This window comes from Petromyzon marinus, chromosome 45, assembly GCF_048934315.1.
Source record: "Petromyzon marinus isolate PM22_M1 ecotype Great Lakes invasive population chromosome 45, UKy_Petmar_22M1.pri1.0, whole genome shotgun sequence".
Taxonomy (NCBI): domain Eukaryota; kingdom Metazoa; phylum Chordata; class Hyperoartia; order Petromyzontiformes; family Petromyzontidae; genus Petromyzon; species Petromyzon marinus.
The window spans coordinates 7,875,556-7,898,313 of NC_133711.1; the positions used below are offsets into that span (position 1 = coordinate 7,875,556).

General features: G+C 48.1%; 1 protein-coding gene across 2 annotated transcripts in view; it reads left to right on the forward strand.

Annotated features, from left to right (window-relative positions):
* LRRCC1 (leucine rich repeat and coiled-coil centrosomal protein 1) overlaps positions 1-13,303 on the forward strand; it is an 81,885-nt gene extending 68,582 nt beyond the window's left edge. For both annotated transcript variants that reach the window (XM_076074068.1, XM_032971131.2), the window contains one exon: positions 148-13,303. In XM_076074068.1, coding sequence (XP_075930183.1) covers positions 148-270 — 123 coding nt within the window. In that variant the 3' untranslated portion in view covers positions 271-13,303. The remainder of the gene's footprint in view (positions 1-147) is intronic.
* Positions 13,304-22,758: the final 9,455 nt, after the last annotated feature.

Here is a 22,758-nt window from a genome sequence, read left to right on the forward strand (position 1 = left end):
TGACAGTGGGTTGAGATAACGAGTTGGGTTAATAAAAGTGGCGCTGTATAGTTATGGTAGTGGTGGCGTAATTTCGGTACGCATGATTTGTCATCCCTGTGTTTTGTGGGGGGTTTTGTTTCTCTCCCCTCTCTCTCTCTCTCACAGGTCCAGAGGGTGGAGGAGGAGATGCGCGCTTTGCTGCGCGAGACCGCCAGCGGTAAGAAGTCCACCGAGGAGAAGATACGGCGTCTCACGGCCGCCTTGACGGAACTGCAGCAAGACCTGTGACTGCTGTCGCGAGCGCGTGCCGCCGAATCACATCCCCTGAGGCTTGGAGCTTGGTCAGAGCGATAGGACCATCGCACATCCCACCTCAGGCTGTCATCGGGTCCACCACCGATTGGCACTCTGGCCAATGTTTACCATTGGTACTCTGAATGGGGGGGGGGGGGATGATGTGTGTGTGTGTATATATATATAGTCTTTCACTGGGTGCGTAAACTATTCAGTGTGTTTACTCTTTGGTTCTATTGGGTAAAGTCACGTAGGTGAAAATAAAATAATAAAAAATCACGACGTTTCGGCCACAACACAAGCGGCCTTCATCAGGTGAAGGGACGAGCGCTGTCCTCCAGACAGTCTCGTCCCTTCACCTGATGAAGGCCGCTTGTGTCGTGGCCGAAACGTCGTGATTTTTTGTTATTTTATTTTCACCTACGTGACTTTACCCAATAGAACCAAAGAGTATGGATCCTAGCAGTCACGAAAGCTTTAAATCTAGAAGTGTCTTACTTATTTGACGACTCGTCAAGATTCTGGATCGCTCTTCGATTCAAGAAACAAGGAAAACCAAACATGGTCCGTCTCAGTTGTTGCTACGTTTTGTCTTGTTTGAGCAGTCGTGTTTTGCTCCGTCAGCTCAAATGTGACATTTGACTATCGTTTACATGAATTGTCATCAAACGGTTCTTACATGCGCGATTCACTTGCTATGTTGTGAGCGGAAGGAATCTTTTTGAACGAGTGCCTCATTGGAATGCCTCGTCATTAGAGTTTTATAACGCTGCAGATGTTTTGTGTGTGTGTCGTTGTGTGGGGAATTGCAATAGTTTGTACGCTGGCGCTTCGTTGCTTGGTGACTTTGATTCGCGGCCAAACTCATCGGATGACATCCAAAACGTCTCCTAGGTCAACTTGACATGAAATGGGGACATCTAAAGTGTGGTTAGGTTAACATCAGCTGTGTGCAAACGTAGGTGGCCGGGTTTGTTACCGGCAACACCATCCCCTTGCGGACACTTAACAGCGCTTAATCCAATGGCCCGCAATGTCCAAGCGGGGAGCCCTCTTTGTCGCGTCGTGGTTATCGCGTTGCGTTGTGTGTAGAGCTCAAGTCTTGGCCGTGATAATCAAAATGAGTGGCAATTGGTTGTTTGAATCTGGTTTGTCCTTCTTTAGTTCGAATTTGGCCTTAAATTAAATACGGAACGAGGTGTCAGTACTGAGGAAAAATGTGAATGGGCATGATTTTTTGCTGTCCACACCGTCTCTCAATGGCTTAACATTGCAATCGCGAACAGAGTTTCCCTCCCACGCTCTCTAGTACCTAACAGGGGATTTCTGTGTCTGTGTGTACACATGCATACATGCACGCTCTGGGGAGCGGAAAAAGCAAAGCGTTTAGCTCGCTGCGTTAAGAACCCATCGAACCAAGTTTGATCTCCACTCGTGGCCAACACCAATGACGATTATCTGAACCAGTCCTGGGCCTTCACTAGGTCAATTCAGCTTCAAGCGCAAACATCGGCCACTAGGGAGACAAAGGCGGTCGGGAGTGATGCTGGCCACCCCCCCCCCCCTCCCCCCTCGTGACATGCTGGCCTTGATAGGTGCTCGCTAACAGAACTTCCCCCAAAATTATGCTAAAGCGTATGCGTGGGATATTTGTATACACATATACGTGTGTGTTTTTTTTTTACTTCATTAACTTATTTTTTTTAGTTTTTTACACCACTGTGATCTGGACAATTATTACATAGTCGTTGCTGAAGTTTTTCAGTACGGGGGGAGGGAGACTTTTTCTCCTGCTCGGCACTTTTTTTTTTCAAAGTGATGGAACTGTTAACCTTCCAACCGCTGACTGTGTAACAATTTTATTGTCGAACGAGCGACCCGCGACCGACCGCCAGCGCCGCCTGCCAACGCACCCACCAAACAAACCCAAAAGTAAAATTATAAGACCCGTGGGTTTTTTTTTTGCTTTTATTATTTTCAATTGATTAAATTTTTACTATTTTTATTATGTTTTTTTGGCTTTCATTATTTTCAATTTATTTTATTATTACTGTTTTATTGTGGTTTTTTTGCTGTTATATTTTCAAAAAAAAAATTTTTCTACCTACGTGACTTTACCGAAAGAACCAAGAATATGTATAAGACCCATTTATGCGTTGCTGCCAGCTCGCGTTAATCCGGCTGAGCAGAGCCGTACAGAGACACGGACACATCGGGGCGCTGAGGCACCCAGCCGGAAGTAACGGCCCGTCCCCCCCCCCCCATCTAAAGACGGCGAATAAAATCCGACAGCGTTTAAAATTTTACAACGCGGAGAAGGGTGAGAAAAGCTATGGGAGGAGCAGCACGGATGAGCTTTCGAGCAGTAGGAAGGATGCGCAGCATATGCTGTGGTTTTTTTTTGTATCCCATTTGTTTTGGATAATATCAGGCTTTCATTTTTTTACACTCCCTTTGATCCCAACCTTTGATCCCAACGGGGGATCGTAGCTTTACCATCGGTCAAATGGAACACGTGGTGATGATAAAAACCCGATTGAAGATTTGTGGAGGGAGTGCTCCAGATAATTGCGGTGATGATTTTGTGTTTTTTCGGGCCAGACTGCAAAATTGAGATCCATTTCAGTGCTGCAGGGTTCAGTTGGTCTTATTTCATTGCACAAAAAAACGCAAACCTGCACTTCTGTTTTCATCAATTTGAGGGTTGAACCTTGTTTTGTAAACACTTTCATACAAAATTGCTCCAGCACAAGAGGAATTTGGATTTCTGCGGAAGTACACAGCACGAGCCTCGATTGTTCCTCGTCAGCATGACTCCATGGTCAGCGCAAAAATTCTAACAATGCTAAAGAAAATGTGGTTAATCAAAGCGCCGATGATTAGGCACTACAAAGAAGGGTCGTTCTTTTCCAAGAGAGCTATTCAAAGACTTGGACGTCAATTTTATTCTACAACCCTTTGTGCTCTTTTACACTTTATCAATATATTCCGTCGATCACGTTTCATATGGACAGCTTTTTTTTTGTTTGAAAGGGTATTTGATGCCGCCAAGACAGAGAGGGAAATCAATTGTGTAATGTTGAATGCAGTGATTTTTGGAAAGAAGTTTTCTTAAAAGGATTTCTTACCGAGCCAGGGGCATGCTGCACCCATTGTCGCCCACAACGCCCAGCGCGCTCCCCCTTTAATCTCGGAGAGTGTCCAGCGGACGTCTCCGCTCCCCCGCTTGTTACCACGACGTTGACCTGGCACGGCAACCTCCCGCAAGCGCGCGCGTCGGCGTACGGAGGTCACATTGTACCTTCGTGGATTCGAAGAAGTAACCTCAACACCGGGCGCCACGCTATGTCTTCATCTGGTATGCAGGCGAGGGTCGGCATCTGACTGCAATGTTACTCTCTGCTCTTCTGGCACTGGGAAGACATTCCCCCCCCACGCCAACCCACCCCGTGATCAATCTGCACCGCGACAACCCCACGTGTTTGCGGTGGCGAGATGTTTAATACCTCGCCTGGTGTGCAGGAGGTCGTGGGTTCAACCCCGACCCTGACGCCTGCTGTGTATTTGGAGTTTGCGTGTTCTCTCTTCCCCGTGGTCGTGTGGATTTTCCCCCCGGGCCCTCCAGTTCCCCCCCCCACCTCCACATCCAGAAACACGCATTTCGAGTATTTGGCTGCTATAAACGTGCACACGAAGTAAGCCACCTCGCTGAGCTATCATTTGTGATAGCTCAGCTTGTGTCTGCAAAAGAACTGCATATCTCAGTGGGCCTTACCTGGTAAAAAAATGTAAATAGTTTTATTTGTTTAAGTTTGAACTGCTGCTCCGTTCATCGGAGCAGCAGCATTGCGTAACCTCTTCTCCGTCTTCTCCCCTTCGCTAAGCTGACTCCTCTTCGCTTGCCTACTTTTTTTCCTCCAGGCAGCTGCTTTGCATTCACCAAACCCGTGGCTTGTCTGTGGCTCCTGCGCCTTTTCGGGAACAAATCCGCGAGCACAGATTGTGGGTCAGAGTTTGGAGAGACGGCGGCGTGGGGGCTTTTTCAGCGCTCGGCCTTGGCCACCCACCGCCCGATAATCTCTGCAAATAACGTTGCATTAACGTTCAACCAAACTCTTCAAATGCAGACGGCTTGTCCGCATTAACGACTGCCCACGTCTATTCCATTCTATTCTACGAGTAGTCATGAGTGGAAATGTCTTAAACTGCAATCGATTTTTTTTTGGGCTGAAGCGCAAATACTTTGTTGGTTCAAATTTGAGATCCCCATTTCATGCGTTTCGTTTTTCTTTTATGTTTTTATCCTTCCCAACCCCAACTGGCCTCAATCAGAGTAAAAGAGCCCTTGGCAAACAATGTATTTGGCAGCAGAATGGAGCCCTGCCGCGGATCCCAGGCTTCAGAGACGATGACCTCCTCACTTCCCCTCCCCACCACCAACCACCACGAGTGTTTTATTTGCGCTGGCACGCGGCACCGCTGTAATTCCACTGTTTATCGTGTGGCACGATGGGAACTCTCTCCACGCCTCGCGGCCTCATCCTCGGAGCTGTGGGGGGGGGGGGGGGGTGCCATGCTGTGTTCGTGACCCGAACGTTCGATTGCAGCCTTCAGGGCCTACACCTCTGGTGTTTTCAACTTGTCTCCGCCCACAGGGTGATTTAGCCGTGCGCGAGTCGTCCTGCAACTTACGGAATTTCGGTTTTGATGACACAGCAGGGCAGCTGTGGGGGCGGGTGGTGTGGTCTGGCTGCCCCCCCGCTGCACTCCCTCGTCAGGTCAGGGTCGTGGTCAAGAGGACATCTCGCCCAATGTTGTTTGATGACACCACACCTCACCTCACCTTCCGCTCAATCCAACGTTGCAGAGCCGACGCGTGACTTCGCACTCGTTACGCACGAAGCGCTTGCCACGGATGATCCACGGTACCTTCCTGATCTCGTCAAGGAACATAAACCATCATCGCGTGAACTCCGCTCATCCTCGCAGCAGCAAGAGGCTTTTGGCTGTCCATCGAACAAAGACGGTCACCGCGTCGCGTGCTTTCAGATGCGATTCTGTGGCCGTCTGGAACGCTCTTCCGATGTTCGTGAACGCCACTGGAGTTATGCACTTTTAAGTCTTCTAGATCGAAAACGAATTTCATTGGAACTGCTTTTTGTGTTCAGATTGTGTTGTCCTGCCCCCGCACCCCCCGATTAGCGGGGTGCTAAAGAAGTTCCACATAGATACATCTTAGTACACCGTCTGGTTTTGGATCTTTAGTCTGACCTCTGGGAGCCGCTCCAAACCCCGTCTCGGTAGCTTTTCCCCTCCCCCGTCCCACGAGCGTGTCTCAACCATCGCAACCTCCTCTTTGCCGATAAAAATTTGACACACTGCAGTGCGTGTATTCGTTTGCAAAAAAAAATGCAATTCATAAAGCGTAGCTGCTTTGAACAAAATCATAATTGAAGTAGAACACGACTGTCCGCGAGGGAATGAAGGTGGATCATGATACCTCTCCATATCCCGCCTCATCTCTTCCCATGTCCCCTCCGCTCGTGCTCTGCGTTCTCAATCTTCTCTCTGCCCCTCCTCCCTATGCCCAATCTCAGTTCCTTCTCCCTCCTTGTACCACTCCACTGGAATGAACTTGCCCTGTACATTGAGCAGCACTGCACCATAGACTCAACACTGCCCATTGACATTCAGCAGCCCCCCTCCTTAACCTTCCCTTCCTCTCAAAGCCTCCCCTCCCTTGCTCAACCCCTTCCTCTTCCCTCTCCTTGCCCCTCCTCTCCTTCCCGTCCCTCCCTGTAGCCCTTTCGTGACCCCCATGTCATCTGTTAGGGTCCCTCATTCATCAACCCTTGCACGCCACTGTCATAAAAATCATGCTCTTCCGTCGAGCACCTTGAGTGAAGTTTTTCTGTATAAAAAATAAAATACGACAGATATCAATCGTGTAGGAGCCACAAATACAGAAGCACCCAAAGTCTTCAATCGGACCCTGGGAACCTACAGCGACCCCTCGCCAGCACAGCGGAGAGGGTTGTAGGGGGTGAATAACCTCACGTGACCCCTCGCCAACACAGCGGAGGGGGCTGTAGGGGGTGAAGAACCTCACGTGACCCCTCGCCAACACAGCGGAGGGGGCTGTAGGGGGTGAATAACCTCACGTGACCCCTCGCCAACTCAGCGGAGGGGGCTGTAGGGGGTGAATAACCTCACGTGACCCCTCGCCAGCAGAGCAGTAGGGGTAATGGTCTTGCAAATTAACCGGTCCCTGATTGTCTAAGACCTTGAAGGTCGGTAAACCAACCTTAAATGTGATCCGCCACTGAAAGTGTGCCACTTGAAATTCCAAGTTTCTTATCCTGCTCCTCCATGAAATCCCTTGCCTTATTTGCATTGACTCGTAGTCAAAGTTATACGCCGCTTTTTTTTCTTCCATTGCCTCGTTAAATTCCAGCTCGCGGACCCTGTTGAAGGCAGTTGGCCAATGATACAACACCCAAGTATCTGTCGCAATGGCCATTAGAAAACGATTTAAATGCGCGTTCTGCAATCATTTCCTCGGTTGGTGTAGACGCGGGCGATTTGCAGGTCGAGGCCGGCGCGTCCCGTCGTGCGGACGCGAGGCACCGACGTCGCCTCTTGTATCGTTGGAGAGAGCCGCAAGCCTGCCCACAACGGCCGTCGATTGCATCGCAGTGCTGTGACAAGCGAGATCCGGCGCAGCGCAACAACAAAAAAAACGAATTTCGCGATGATGGACGAGTTCTCTTAGCGACACATTGCCAGGCTTAGTGACCTCAAAGCCCCCCCCCCGTCTCTCTCTCTCGCCACGCTCGCTGCCTGATGATCAAGCTGTGTGGTTTGCGCTGTTTCCCCGGGTGATATTGCATATGCCAAACCAACGCTCCCACCCCAACCCACGCCACCGCCACAACCTGCATTTATGAAACAAGGTCACCAAGTCCGGGGACATCCTTGAATTGAGAGTGGCGTTAATGCCCAGTGGCAGGAGGAATGCTTTGAGCAAAGAGCAGAGCTGCGGTAACTACTTTTAACCGACCCGGGTTGCTCAAATACAAGTATACACCTCAACCACAGCTGGTATTGTATTTAAAGCATACACGAGTCGGTTTTGACCATTTCTGGCAATAAAACGTGTTCAGGATGTTCAAACACCAAATTGATCTTTTGCATTAACCACACGTACTTGTGGTGGACATGCAAACAAACATGCTCTGATAATATATGCGTTGTCTTTGAAACTAATTGGCCTTCAACAGAGACGGCTTTCTTCATGGCCTAGTCTGACCAGTGCACTATCAGAGCATGTATAGCTCGGGGTGAGCAACTTATTATGGAACCTTCAAAAGACAATGCATATATTATTATCAGAACATGTTTGTTAGCATGTTCATTACAAGTGCGCGTGGTCAATGCAGACTTGATTCCTTGCAAAATATATTTATTTGGTGTTTCAACATCTGAAGACCTGAAAGGGTAAAACCTATTTATTTTTCATACTTTGATACTGGCACAAAAAGAGCCCCATTGTTTGGTTTCAAATGTCAGTCCTATAAACCCTGACACCCCTCCCCCCCAAAAAAAATATGGTGGGGGGAAGCTTTTGAACAAGCCCGCATCTGGCTCGTCGACACGAACGAGGTCACATTTACATGTCTGGCAAGGGTGCGTTAAATAGTCTCCATCCAAATTCACCATCTGCGGTCCACATGCTGGGCGTGCATGCACACGCGTGTTTACACGTGTGTGCACTTGCGCCTGCGGTCTAAGCATCTCAAGCGTTTCCCTCCTCGTTCGCGAAACTTGGCTATCCACTGTTCTGGCTATCGGCGAATCACAATCGGCAACTCTACACTGCTGCATCGCGAGAGAGGAAAAGTGTTGAGATAATTTCATTTGTAAACTATTATTTAATACTTGCATTGTTTAGTAACTTTATTATAATGCATTTGTATTATGTTATGATAATTAACATGTATTTCATATCTTATGCATTTATTTAAGGTAATTCGTTCAAAAAGATAGGTTTTCGGAGGCTAATTTAATTATCGGCGAAAATGTGCTATTCACGAGCTTCTCTGGAAGGTATCCCTCGCGAACAACGAGGTGAACAACGCAGCATTGTAACGCGTTGACTTGCAAGTGTGTGTGGAGCAGAGCCAATCCATGACATTCCAGATCGTCCGTGCTCTTGGCAAGTACATTTTGCCTTGCTCGGGAAGCATATTGGTCGGTATGGGGTCGGTTGCTTCTTCGGGCGCTGTACGATCACTACCCCAACACCCAACACCGGGTATACGCCCGATGAACCAATGAGAATGCGCTTTGTTTACACTCGCTGTAAATTCGCGTCAAAAGCATTTGTGCTGCTTTAAATGAATCGGAATCTGTATTTAGACCGGTGGAATATAACGAGCCTATGAAGCTTTTCTTTTTTTTTGCACAGCTGTCCTAACTATCAAAGTAAGCTCGTCGCTGCCCGTGACACGTTCATTAAAATTGAAGCGTCGTGTGTTGGTGGCATTTTCGTGTTCACAACACCAGGAATGTGAAGCAAAGGCCAGATTTACTAATTTCCTCCGAAAGACCAAAAAAAACCGCTCGTTCTCGGCTGCAATTTAATCTTTCACGGTGACATTATAACCGCCGGAAACTTCGCCAGACGTTCGTCATTCGTAGTGAAAATGTGTCCAATATGGGAGAGAGACACACGCGCGCAAAAAGCAAACCGCAACACACAATCGAAAGTTCTGTACACAGCAGTCTCTTATTACTAGATCACAAAAACGTTTGCTTGCAATGGCCGTGGGGGGGGGGGATATGGAGGGTAAAAAAAAAATGACAACCAAAAAAATGAGAGCATATATCCGGTAGACATGATGTGCCGTTCAGCGGCGCCTTTCCCCCCCCCCCCCCCCAGGGGAATGATTAGCGCGTCTCAAGACGATCGCACTCCGGCTATCTCCACCGCGCACACCAAACCTCCCGCGAGCGCTCTAATCCAGTCCCCCCCCCCCCCCCAGCGCGCTCGTGGAAATGGCTTTGGAGTGGGCGAGGGCGTTTGGTCTCTTTGTTCACCCGTGAAGTGCCGACCAATCCATTGGTCGCGGCGGCCGATTTGCTCCAGAAGCAGACCGGCAGAAGCGCCCGCGGAGAGAGGGGGGGGAGAGGGTTTTTATGGGCGCCTTGGACCGGGTTCTGTGGAGCGGGCGTCGGGAGTTGGAGGTTGCAGGAGCTGCGCTCTGTGCGCGTTGTGCTGTGCGCGTTGTGCTGTGTGTCTGCGCGTTGCGCTGTGCGCTGTGTGCGAGCTGCGTTCTCTGTGTCTGCGTGCTGCGCTGTGCGCGTTGTGCTGTGTGCGTTGTGCTGTGTGCGTGCTGCGCTGTGCGCGTGCTGCGCTGTGTGCCTTTGACGCACGGTTGCCGCGAGACAAAGCGAGACCCGGAGGGGTTTTGTGCGAATTCCTTCGTACACCACATCGTCAAGGAGTCCATGATAACGCATCAATGGATATGCCGCAAGAGGCCACAATCCTCTCGAAGGCGTCTCGCTCTCTCCATGGCCCCACAATCGAGCGTCTCCCCTCTCGCTGCCGCTGTCACCAGCCTCGATGGGCGTCTCCAGTTGTCCGAGTCGCCTACAATTGTTTTGCGTTCAAATGTCGTCTTCTAAAAAAACTCGCCTCCTTTTTGCAGGATTTCCTCCGCATAAGTTCAGCTTCGCGTAAAGCGCGATGAAACCTCATGCAAGTTGCGGTATAGAACATCGTTGTGTCAGTTATTATATAATACCGCCCCTCCCAATATGTACAGAGATGAGTAGTAACATTTCATCATTATAATTATGGTCGCTAAGTGGGATTGAGCAAGGGCCAGTTTGATTACTAGGGGGGGGGGGGTGTTTTTTTTTTGTCCAGCAGTGTAGGATTGACATTGATGATCCCGCTACGCCACGCCACTCTCAGACTGACCATTTCAAGAATATTTCCCCCCTCTCCCACTCATAACTGGCTACGATTACACTCGCCTGAAGGGTTTTGTTTTACTTCCCAGAGCTTCACATGATCGAACACGCTGTCTCCAGCAGGGCTATGCGGTGTTTAACCAGAGGAGTAAGAGTGATCTGCAAGGCCTCAGGACTGCGCCAGACTAATATTGCCTAAGGCTGGACTAAATAATCGCATAGGTTGTTCAGAGGAATTTGCTGAGGGTAAAATTTTAATAAAAAGTGAGTGAAAAAAGGGGTTTTTTTTAAAGTGGTTTACTTCCTCGGTAAATGTAATATTTCATTGTTTCAGTCAAAAAAAGATGTACGGAAAGTCGACATATATATTTTTTTAAAGCGGCGTTTCTAACACTTTAAAGAATCTTCAGCACCACTCGGTTTTTTTTATATTTTAATGCCACGATGGCGGCTGACAGTGCATTTTGAATGCAGATTAACAGATTAACTTTCCACCTATTTTGGTTTCCCCCAACTCCCACCCATTTTCTCGGTAACATTATATGTTCTTTAATGAAATAATTTGGCCTGAAATGCAATTTCACGTCACGTTAATGCATTTTCTATGAGAAATGTATCACATCAAGAAGAAGATTACTTTCTCTTTAATGCAAGTTATTTTGCCTGGCTCCTCCTTAACGATGTTATGATGCTCACGTATCTCGTGTACATATCTTTTAATAATACATCTTTCATGCCAACATCACTGCTAAAATACGTTATTGATGCATTTTCATTGGGTTATTTCCACCCCCCCCCCCCACCATTTCTCCATCATGATGCCTTTCTTTAGCCAAAACTATTTTGCGAACAAATGCGATACATCACGGTGAAATTTTTTTGAAAAACAATTTGTGACATCCGAACGTGGATTTTATCGGTCTCTTAACACATTTTACATTGCAATAAATGCATGTAAAATGTATTGCAGATGTGTTTGCAAATGTTATACGAATGTTATTAGCAATACATCCGGTAGATGTTCATTGTCGTAGCAGCTACCCGCACTTTTGAGCTTGCTGGACTGGTGTTAATCCCTTTTAAGTCTCGCTCGCCGAGGTTTTAACCGCCTGAGTGTTGGTGTCATTATTTTTTATTAACATCTCTACACAATACACCATTTAAAAAAATTCTAAAGCCACTTAAAATGTACCCTTTTTAAATAGATAATACACTCATAACAAATTTTTTTAATTAGATCGCGTAAGTATAAATGTGTCGTAACCCTCCACCACCCAACACAACCAGTAAGATTTCTCACGTAAACAACGCGCCAATTAGTTTACTACTTCAGCCCATCGGTGTGTTGGAGAGTAAATTCACTTTGCAACACGGATATGAGGCCAAGCAGAGAGCTGTGCTCTCATGACCATGTTTTATTTTTTTAAAGACCGTGGCTAAAACACAGGCCGATGGAATATATAACTGCGTACAAAAAATAATAATCCACAAAAACACTGGATGGCTATAAACGGTTTGTTTAGTTTATCATGGTTAAAAAAAAGCCGTGGCACCAAAAAACAATGGCAAATCAAATGTTTACGTCTGTCTGGAATGTGTGTTCCGCTTGCCCGAACGTTGCCTTTAATTTCCGGGTAATGTAACGACCCATGATCCCCGTGTGTGTGTGTGTGCGCCTTCCATCTACCTAGTGGTACTATGTGCCATCCACTCACGCGTCGTCTATCGGGGGCGGGAAGGGCGTGATGAATGAACGCAGCCTTGCCCGTGACCCTTCCCTGCGAAGGCTGGAATTCTGGCACGGGGCTGCCGTGTAACTCGGCAGTTGCACTGCTGCGGTGGCCCACAGCACCAGCTGCTGCCAACTCCAGCGGTGAAATTCGGCTGCGAACTTCGTGGCAGCTGACAACCAGCTGCTTCCGCTTGGAGGAATGAGCGCGCAGAGGTTTTGCCCGTGATGTGAGCGCGTGTGTGTGATGCGTTTGGCTTGGAAATGAACCCGAGCAGAAAGGGAGATAGGCAGTTAATAATACGCGCCCTTCATGTGTGTCCTCTGCCCTACAGACTTTTGGGTGTGATAATAATTTCGGCAGCAATCGTTTCAGTGCAAGCCAACTGGACCAGTTTCGACATCGAGTGCTTCATCAGTAGAATCAAGCTCGCTGGAAGCAATGCTGGTGAACGTCCAGATGTAATAGACAAACACCATCCCTCTAAGATGCTGGTCCTAGTTATACAACATGTAACTCAAAATTATAATTTGCGTCGTTGTAGAGAATCTAACAGTATAGATAAGCAGACAATGTCTTCCTCGTATATTTGTGTATCCACTTAAGAAAATTAAGTTTTGTTTTTTTACAAAAACAATCGGTCCCACGGCCTTCTGGGAGCGCATAATATCAGCAACATTGATTGAGAACAAGAAAACTGGACCGGTTTATATACATGGTGGCCCAAAAGTCAGGACACATGGTTCTTTCATTTATTTTAAACTGCCATTTACACATCTTTATTGTTTATTCTTGAAGCCGATATCTATTTGATATTTTTTTGTTTGCATGTGAAATTAAAAATGGAAAGAAAATTGGCGAAAGACGAACGAGTTAAATTCGTTTTTTTACACTAAAAAAGGCAGCTGTAATCTTTGAAAAAATAATCCGAAATTAATTCCAAAACATAATTCATGCGTGCATTAATATTAATAGAAGTCAATTTGAACATTTGTTAAAGCAAAATTCAATAACCCTGTGTAATTCGTTAAAATATAATTACCCTGTGTCCTGACTTTTGGGCCACCATGCAATGTTGGCGGGGCCCTCTCTTTTAATCCATTCCCTTCCCGTGACCGTTTCACCTCCGCCGCCACCACCGCCACCACCAACGCCACCCACGACCCGTTTCTATTTCAATTTTATTTTTTGAAATGTGAGATACGACTCGCGAAGCTCAATCCAAAGTTTAAATGAACTGGACCGTTTAATTTCGCCACCACGGCTAGTGGTGATGCACGGGAAATGCTACGGCTTTAATTAAACATGAATCAATGCCTCTTCGTTCTGTCACAGTGCTACGGTGTTGTGATACAACCATCCCCCTATTCCTTTCCATGCATCATTATTATTCCCTGTCTCCATACTCTTCCCTTCCGTTCCCTTGTCCTCGGTGGCGACATGTTCACTACCTCGCCTGTTGTATATTTGGAGTTTGCACGTCTCTCTCCCCGTGGTCGCGTGGATTTTTCCTCCAGTATTCCCCTCCACATTTAGAAACATGCGTTTACAGTATTTGACTGCTACACATTTCGACGTAATAAGCCACTTCGTTGAGCTACCGTTTGTGGCCAGGTCGCTTCTGAAAAAGAGCTACATAGCTGGTAAAATAAAAAAAATATATATAGTTAATCGTTTTTAGTTTATTTCTAGATCACAGGGGCAAAAACAAAGATCCCCCGTATAGCCTTAACAGACTGTTGGGGCAAGTGCTGTTAGTGTGCACCTATAAAGGCCGGCACGGCACACGAAGGGGGTGGGTGGCCAGCACCACGCCTGGCCGCCTTTGTCTCCCCGCTGACGATGTTTACTACACACCGCACCAGGTACTAAATTGAGGTTGAGTCGGCCTAGGGGAGGCACAGAACGGATTCAGATAATCGTCACTGCCGGTGTTGAGCGGTAATCGAACTCGGCTCTCCAGATTCGTAGCGCAGCGCGTGCTCACCGCTACACGGGGGGAGACACACACAAAGATCCCCCCGTATAGCCTTAACAGACTGTAGGGGCACCCACTGTCATACACGCGGCGTGTGTTTGTGTTGATCGTTGGGACGCAGTGCGCCCTCCTCCCTACCGCTTAGGCGCTCTCATGTCTAACGTCGCGTTGAAAAACACAAAACGAAAGCAAGAAGTCATTTATTTGATGGGGCCGCTTTACAACAAACAAACAAAATGCCACGACGAATTTGGGCCATCGCCGCCGAAAGCCCCCGCGTTAATCCAGCCCCTGTGCGAGGCACGTGGGATGGTGGTGGGTGGGTGGGTCAATGGTCCTGGACCTCCCCTAGGTTGACTCAGCCTCAAATGAGTACCCGGTGCGGTGTGTAAACATCGCCACTGGGGAGACAAAAGCGGTCGGGCGTGGTGCTGGCCACCCATCCCCTCGTGTACCGTTGTGACCTTCATAGGTGCTCGCTAACAGCACTTGCCCCTACAGTCTGGTAAGGGGCCGTCCATAAATGACGTCACGCACATGGGGGGGGGGGGGGTCAGACATTTGTTGAGATGTGTGACGAGGGGAGGGGGTTTGAGAAATCTGACGTCACATCAAAATACGCAACTTTAAATAAATAAAGACAACACGTTCTACTTAATTAAATATACTTTTTTAATAAACGTTTTCTCCTACAACATCAGGATGCAGCGCCACATTAAATACGCACTACAATGACAATAGTTTAAAGCGATTTGAAGCATGTTTTATTTTTTTGTGGGGGGAGGGGCGGGGCAGAGCTTTGTGACGTCATATTTGAGGGGGGGTCTGACTTTTTGTGACGACGGGTGGGGGGGGGTCAAAAACCGTCCAAAATCGCGTGACGTCATTTAAGGCTATACGGAGGATCTTTGGGTGGGGGGTGGGGGGTGCAATGGTGAGAAACGGCAGCGGGCGAACGGAGCCAAATGCCCTCTCCGCCCGTAGTGCTCCGACCGTGTCGTCTCTCCTGCCCGATATCCGACCCCACGCTGACCCTCGCACGTGCGCCATTAAAGCAACACGAGGCTGCCCGTTCCATTCGCGCGTCCAGCACAGAATGTACCCTCGCCTCGCGCAAGGACGAAGATCCCCCCTCGCCCCCCCCTACAAAGTTGCCATAATAGCCAACCCCCGTGACAATCATTATTGCTACCACCACCACCGTAACAACAACTACAACAACCACCATCACTATTTCTAGACGGATCCCTCGTATAAACTATATTTATTGTAAGTGTAATATCACCTCCACTCAAGGGTGGTATCAAAACATTGTACACTAAAATATATGGCCCACACAAGCTACCATGGGGGGGTGGAGGGGGGGGTGCCGTTAGCGAGCATCTATAGAGGCCGTGGAAGTGCACGAACGTGTGGTGTAGTCACACTGTGTAACAAATGAATTCATTTTTTGTTCCCTGGGTAGTAAGTGTTATTTTCCAATTGCTTATGCCTCAAAAGTACAGAAAATGGCTAATATTACCCACAAACTTTGCTTTTGTGACCAGGACAGTGATATTTTGAAGTGTACCTATTTTCGATGAGAAAACGTGGTGTGCATTTGTGTCATTCCTCCGCGTGAAGTCCTGGTACACAAAAGCAACGTTTGTGGGTAACAATAGCCATTTTCTATATCTTTTGAGGCATAAGCAATTATAAAATAACACTTACTACCCAGGGACAAAGAAATCGTGTTACATTGTATCACCATGACGTCCGGCCACCTTTGTCTCTCCACCGCCGATGCGTGCACACCACAGGCAGGAAAGCCCCGAGACCGTTGCCATTCCATACTCTTTGGTTCTATTCGGTAAAGTCACCGTAGGTAAAAAATAAAACAACAAAAAATCACGACGTTTCGGCCACAACACAAGCGGCCTTCATCAGGTGTGGCCGCAAATCAAATTCAGCTCACGGGGGTTCGCAGAGCGGTGCCCGAGCCACCGACCCGCCACTCTCCACACACCTACAAAGACCCCCCCCCCCTATTGCCCTGCAGGCTGTTGGGGCACGTGCTGTTAGTGAGCGCCTATGAACTAAATCGATTAATCGATTTCAAATCGATTGAACGCACTTTGAAACAATGCGATTAGGAATTCGCGATGGCCGCGATTTTTTTTGCTATTTGAAAATTCCTCTTACTTTCTTATTGAGATTGTTTTATCTTGTGTTATTGTAACTGTACTTATTTTTAACTTAACAATTGTTCTACGCGTGATTGTTCTATTTCAATTAAAACATTTCAATAAATACATGTTGGAAGCAATTCATATCGTTTAAGTTCTCATCCTTGCATTAGAATATATAGAGCAGTTCGTATGTTGATGGTATCACGTGGTATTGCTCCATCACACGTTTTAAATCTGTTACGCAGTGAATATGGAACTGAAGCTTGACTTCAAAAATGTTAATCGCGAATCAAATCGCGATCGCAATATCTGTCCAAAAAAATCACAAATAGATATTTTCCCCCAAATCGTTCAGCCCTACGATGAAGGCCGGCACCGCGCCGGGTCGTCTTTGTGATCTTCCCAACCACGACAGCCGTCATTCGCCACTAATTTACGATCATGTCACTACAGTGCACATTGTGCCAGGCTAGGTACACTTTGAGGTCACGTGAAGTGTTGAAGGCTCGCACGCACACACACACACGCACACATACTCACGCCTCGGATAAATGCACAGTTTAAAGTGCACCCCACGTCCCGACTCTTAATCACTCGGCCTGTCGGGATGAGGTTTTGACACGCAAGCGTGCTTTGAAACTTAAAAAGGACCTTTCCACAAAATGACAAAGTCGCCTTTTTGTGCGCGCCGCGATAATTGACAGGCATACATTTCCTATCGACGCAATCAAATCCCGTTCGGGCTAACTGCTTGCCGGTAATAACCGTAAGGGAGATGAGTGTTTTTTTTGGGGGGGGGGGCTCGAATTAGCATCCGCTTTCAAGATTTCCCTGAATCGGAGGGACCTTTGGCGAAAGGGCGCTAATTGGGAAAGCCGCATTTTTGAAATGACTGGAACCTCGAGAAGATTCCCCGCCCACCTTTGCCTGGATTTTATTTCGGCCAAAGCGACACCTATCCTGATTGAAATCGCGAGGTCCCACGCTAACAAAACAAAAAAAATGTCACTCTGCGCTGTTGGAGTCCGCTTCCAGAGTCCATTCACGCACACCCAAGGGTTGCACGCGGTGCTTCGTTTTAGCCGAGATCAGTTTACCCCCTCCCCCCAACACATACACACATACATGCACATACATAAACACACATACACACGCACATACAACGACAAAGATCCCCCGTATAGCCTTGACAGATTGTAGGGGCAAGTGCTGTTAGCAAGCACCTATAAAGGCCAGAACGGTACACGAGGGGGTGGGTGGCCAGCACCACGCCCGACTGCCTTTGCCTCATACACACATACACACACACATACATACACATACACACACGTACACATACACACACATACATACACACACACACATACACTTACACACATACACTTACACACACGTACACATACACACACATACACACATACACACGTACAGACACACACATACAGTGAGAGAAAAAAGTATTTGATCCCCTGCTGATTTTGTACGTTTGCCCACTGAAAAAGAAATGATCAGTCTATAATTTTAATGGTAGGTTTATTTTAACAGTGAGAGACAGAATAACAACAAGAAAATCCAGAAAAACGCATGTCAAAAATGTTATAAATTGATTTGCATTTTAATGAGGGAAATAAGTATTTGACCCCCTCTCAATCAGAAAGATTTCTGGCTCCCAAGAGTCTTTTATACAGGTAACGAGCTGAGATTAGGAGCACACTCTTAAAGGGAGTGCTCATAATCTCAGCAATCAATCAGATTCCAAGCTCTCCACCATGGCCAAGACCAAAGAGCTCTCCAAGGATGTCAGGGACAAGATTGTAGACCTACACAAGGCTGGAATGGGCTACAAGGCCATTACCAAGCAGCTTGGTGAGAAGGTGACAACAGTTGGTGCGATTATTCGCAAATGGAAGAAACACAAAAGAACTGTCAAAATCCCTCGGCCTGGGGCTCCATGCAAGATCTCACCTCGTGGAGTTGCAATGATCATGAGAACGGTGAAGAATCAGCCCAGAACTACACGGGAGGATCTTGTCAATGATCTCAAGGCAGCTGCGACCATAGTCACCAAGAAAACAATTGGTAACACACTACGCCGTGAAGGACTGAAATCCTGCAGCGCCCGCAAGGTCCCCATGCTCGAAAAAGCACATATACATGCCCGTCTGAAGTTTGCCAATGAACATCTGAATGATTCAGAGGACAACTGGGTGAAAGTGTTGTGGTCAGATGAGACCAAAATGGAGCTCTTTGGCATCAACTCAACTCGCCGTGTTTGGAAGAGGAGGAATGCTGCCTATGACCTCAAGAACACCATCCCCACCGTCAAACATGGAGGTGGAAACATTATTCTTTGGGGGTGTTTTTCTGCTAAGGGGACAGGACAACTTCACCGCATCAAAGGGACGATGGACGGGGCCATGTACCGTCAAATCTTGGGTGAGAACCTCCTTCCCTCAGCCAGGGCATTGAAAATGGGTCGTGGATGGGTATTCCAGCATGACAATGACCCAAAACACACGGCCAAGGCAACAAAGGAGTGGCTCAAGAAGAAGCACATTAAGGTCCTGGAGTGGCCTAGCCAGTCTCCAGACCTTAATCCCATAGAAAATCGGTGGAGGGAGCTGAAGGTTCGAGTTGCCAAACGTCAGCCTCGAAACCTTAAAAACTTGGAGAAGATCTGCAAAGAGGAGTGGGACAAAATCCCTCCTGAGATGTGTGCAAACCTGGTGGCCAACTACAAGAAACGTCTGACCTCTGTGATTGCCAACAAGGGTTTTGCCACCAAGTACTAAGTCATGTTTTGCAGAGGGGTCAAATACTTATTTCCCTCATTCGAATGCAAATCAATTTATAAAATTTTTGACATGCGTTTATCTGCATTTTTTTGTAGTTATTCTGTCTCTCACTGTTCAAATAAACCTACCATTAAAATTATACACTGATCATTTCTTTGTCAGTGGGCAAACGTACAAAATTAGCAGGGGATAAAATATTTTTTTCCCTCACTGTACATACACACGTACAGACTTACACACACGTACACATACATACACATACATACACACGTACAGACACACACATACATACACACACATATATACACTTACACACACACGTACACATACATACACATACATACACACGTACAGACATACATACACACATACATACACACATATATACACTTACACACACGTACACATACATACACATACATACATACACACGTACAGACACACGCATATATACACTTACACACACGTACACACACGTACACATACATACATACACACGTACAGACACACGCACGTCAATCGGTGCGCATTTCCATGCACGCGCACGGCACTTTCGTCAATCCGCTGCTGGATGAGGTCAGTCACCCGTGGGGAACATCTGACCGTGCTTCGCCACACTAGACAGCGAGGGTTGGCGAAGGTGGGGAGCGTAGACACGGGGAGCACAGAAGTGTAGTACAACAATGTAAATTTCCGCACTGTAGTTTGCTGGCCACCAGGTGATCACGATCCAGGCTCAAATCCGCTTGGCTTCGGGGAGATCTGACATCTGGTCTCCGACGATATCGCGTGCGATTCCCACCGATTCGGTCGCGGGACGAAAGAAAGTCATCGTTATCCTCACCAAGTTCGTTCCGTTTTTGTTTGCACAATTTACAAACCCGTCTCCAGGTCCAAACGAGACGTCGACCGAGCGCGTATTGTATTCCGCCAAAGAACCTTCGTTTATTCCTCTGCGCAAACGTATGGATGAATTTTTTTTAAACAAGGACACAGCCTTCACAAGCGAGACATTTTTGCTTTAAATGCAAAGGACGTCCACAGCTGACGGGAGCGCGAGAGAGGTCTCGCTGCCGTGAGTGAAGGCCGAGACGATGACGCCTGTTAACAACGGAACGGAATTCAGCTTCCACTTGGCGCAAAGTCTACCTGGCCACTGAGTTCGAAGCTTTCTTGAAATCTACAATTGGCATCCACCATTCGTATATATCTCAAAGCGATTATCGCTTCCACACAAGGTCAGCACGTGACTTGGCCGCCGAAATTCCAGTTCCTGGGGAGGGCTTCTCAACACTTCACGCCTCGCTTGTCACTCCCACAGATGTGCAATAGAGTAGTGTGTAAGCGGAATTGAGTTTTGCGTAAATCATGAAACGTTGGCCCAACGTCGCTGCCCAACGTTCCACCCACTTTGACCAATGGCCATCATTCCCTTGTAGCGACGCGTCCCATCCCGTGTCCACTATTTTGTTAACGATCGTCACGAAGGCAGACTTAAAATAAAACATTCCTGCGGAGGGAGCTGGTAGGAACGTTGGGTTGCTCGCTCAATGGCCAGGGTCAACGGCGGCACCACGTGGTGTATTCCGCACAATATGCCCGACTGTGAGGGCGGGCACAAGCCGGCGTGAGTAGCTTAAACGTTGAGTTTTATAAGGGCACCACGGGGTGACCAGCCCCTCCCCACCCAGCCCCACCCCACCCAGCCCCAACCCTCCCACCCCCCACCGTCCCCACCCAGCCCCTCCCCGCCCTCCCCTCCTCACCCAGCCCCTCCCCACCCAGTCCCTCCCTACCCTCCCCTCTCCACCCAGCCCCACCCCTCCCACGTGGACAGACATCCACAGACATACACAATTAATCCCCTGCCTCCTGTGAATTAATCCCGGTTGGGCTTCCAGTCCACTACGTTTCCTACCAGTAAAATGCAGCTCTACAGAGAACCGATTGCTCTCACCCCCTCCCGTATAATCGGCATGTCGTGCCTGGTGGGGTAAAGCGTGGGTAATTCCCACCTCTTTCAGATTCCCCGAGCGCTCCCTCAAAGTTGTTTGGAGACCCCTTCTGCCAGCAAGTGACAGGGGCGTGTGACGTTTATTTTAAGGTTAATATACAAATATCTATCTGTAGCGGGCACTCTCTTCACCAACACGCCCAGACAAGTCAGGGTTGCAGTCTGTGTATTCCAACTCCGCCACACACAGCTCTCTCCTTCGTCCACAGCTCTCCGCCTCCTCCCGTTATCCCTCCTCCGACGTCTCCGTCTCATCCCCACGGTCCCCTCTCCCATTCCCTTACCTCACTCACTGTCTCATCTCCATCCATCCAATCACAGATTGTCACATCTCGCACTGTCTCCTAATCTCTATCCATCCAATCACAGACCGTCACGTCTCGCCATGTCTCCTAATCTCCATCCATCCAATCACAGACCGTCACGTCTCGCCATGTCTCATCTCCATCCATCCAATCACAGATCGTCACGTCTCGGGCCGTGTCTCCCCATCTCCATCCATCCAATCACAGATCGTCACGTCTCGCACTGTCTCATCATCTCTATCCATCCAATCACAGATCGTCACGTCTCGCACCGTGTCTCCTAATCTCTATCCATCCAATCACAGATCGTCACGTCTCGCACTGTCTCATCATCTCTATCCATCCAATCACAGATCATCACGTCTCACACCGTGTCTCCTAATCTCTATCCATCCAATCACAGATCATCACGTCTCACACCGTGTCTCCTAATCTCCATCCATTCAATCACAGATCGTCACGTCTCGCACTGTCTCATCTCCATCCATCCAATCACAGATCGTCACGTCTCAGGGAATACTCCCGGTGCACAAGGTGCACGGATTGGCGTGCTTTCTGAAATGTCGATGTTCTGGGGGTCCCATCGTGGGCAGGGGTTGGTAACCTGCAGCTGCGGAGCCACATGCGAGTCTTTAATGACTGCTTCGTGACGTTACTCGCGCGCATGAAATATTGAGTGGTGGTTCATATTCTTCGGGTCTTTCGGTAAAGTCACGTAGATAGGTTGAAAGAAAATAACAGAAAATATCCAAAAAATATTTTCTTTCAACCTATATCTACGTGACTTTCCCGAAAGACCCAACGAATCTGAATTCCTGCAGTCACGAAAACTTTCAGTCATGATTTGAGTGGTGGTTGTTCTTTTTTTGTACCGAATCAGGTGAACAAAAATAGCTCTTTTTATTTTCGTTTTCCGACACCCTGATGATGGAGGACCGTTTCCTATCCATGACTGGACGAAGCGCGCGTAGCCCAGGCGTCGTGTGTCGACCGAGGAAGACGAGGCAGAGGAGGAGGGGGGGGGGAAGGAGAAGAAGGAGGGGGGAAGGAGGGAGGAGACGTTGAGATGCTGGGCACGACGGACTCGATCGGACCAGGAGGCAAGCGGAGAGGTCGGTCTTGGGAAACCGCCCGCCCGCCCGCCTGCCGTCTTAATAGCCACTTAAATATTGATGGCGAAAACGGTGACATTTCGCCGGTTTACCCAACTCCGCCGATGCGGTGGACCAACTGCAGATGCCGCGCTGCGAGTGCCATTCTGTTCACGAGCCCATTAAGCCGCTGTTCACGTCCCATTATCTCCGTCTCTGCATCCCGCATTCACTCCAGTGTTCACCACCACCACCACCACCAACAACAACAACAACACAAACACGTGACATTTGTTGTGCTCCCCCCGCTCGCCCTCCCCCCCCACCCCCATTTTCTTAATGCTCAATTAAGCGGGTGCTGGCCGATCGGCAGGAATGTTCGAGGAAGCTGACGAATTGGGCTGCTTGCTGATCGTGTGA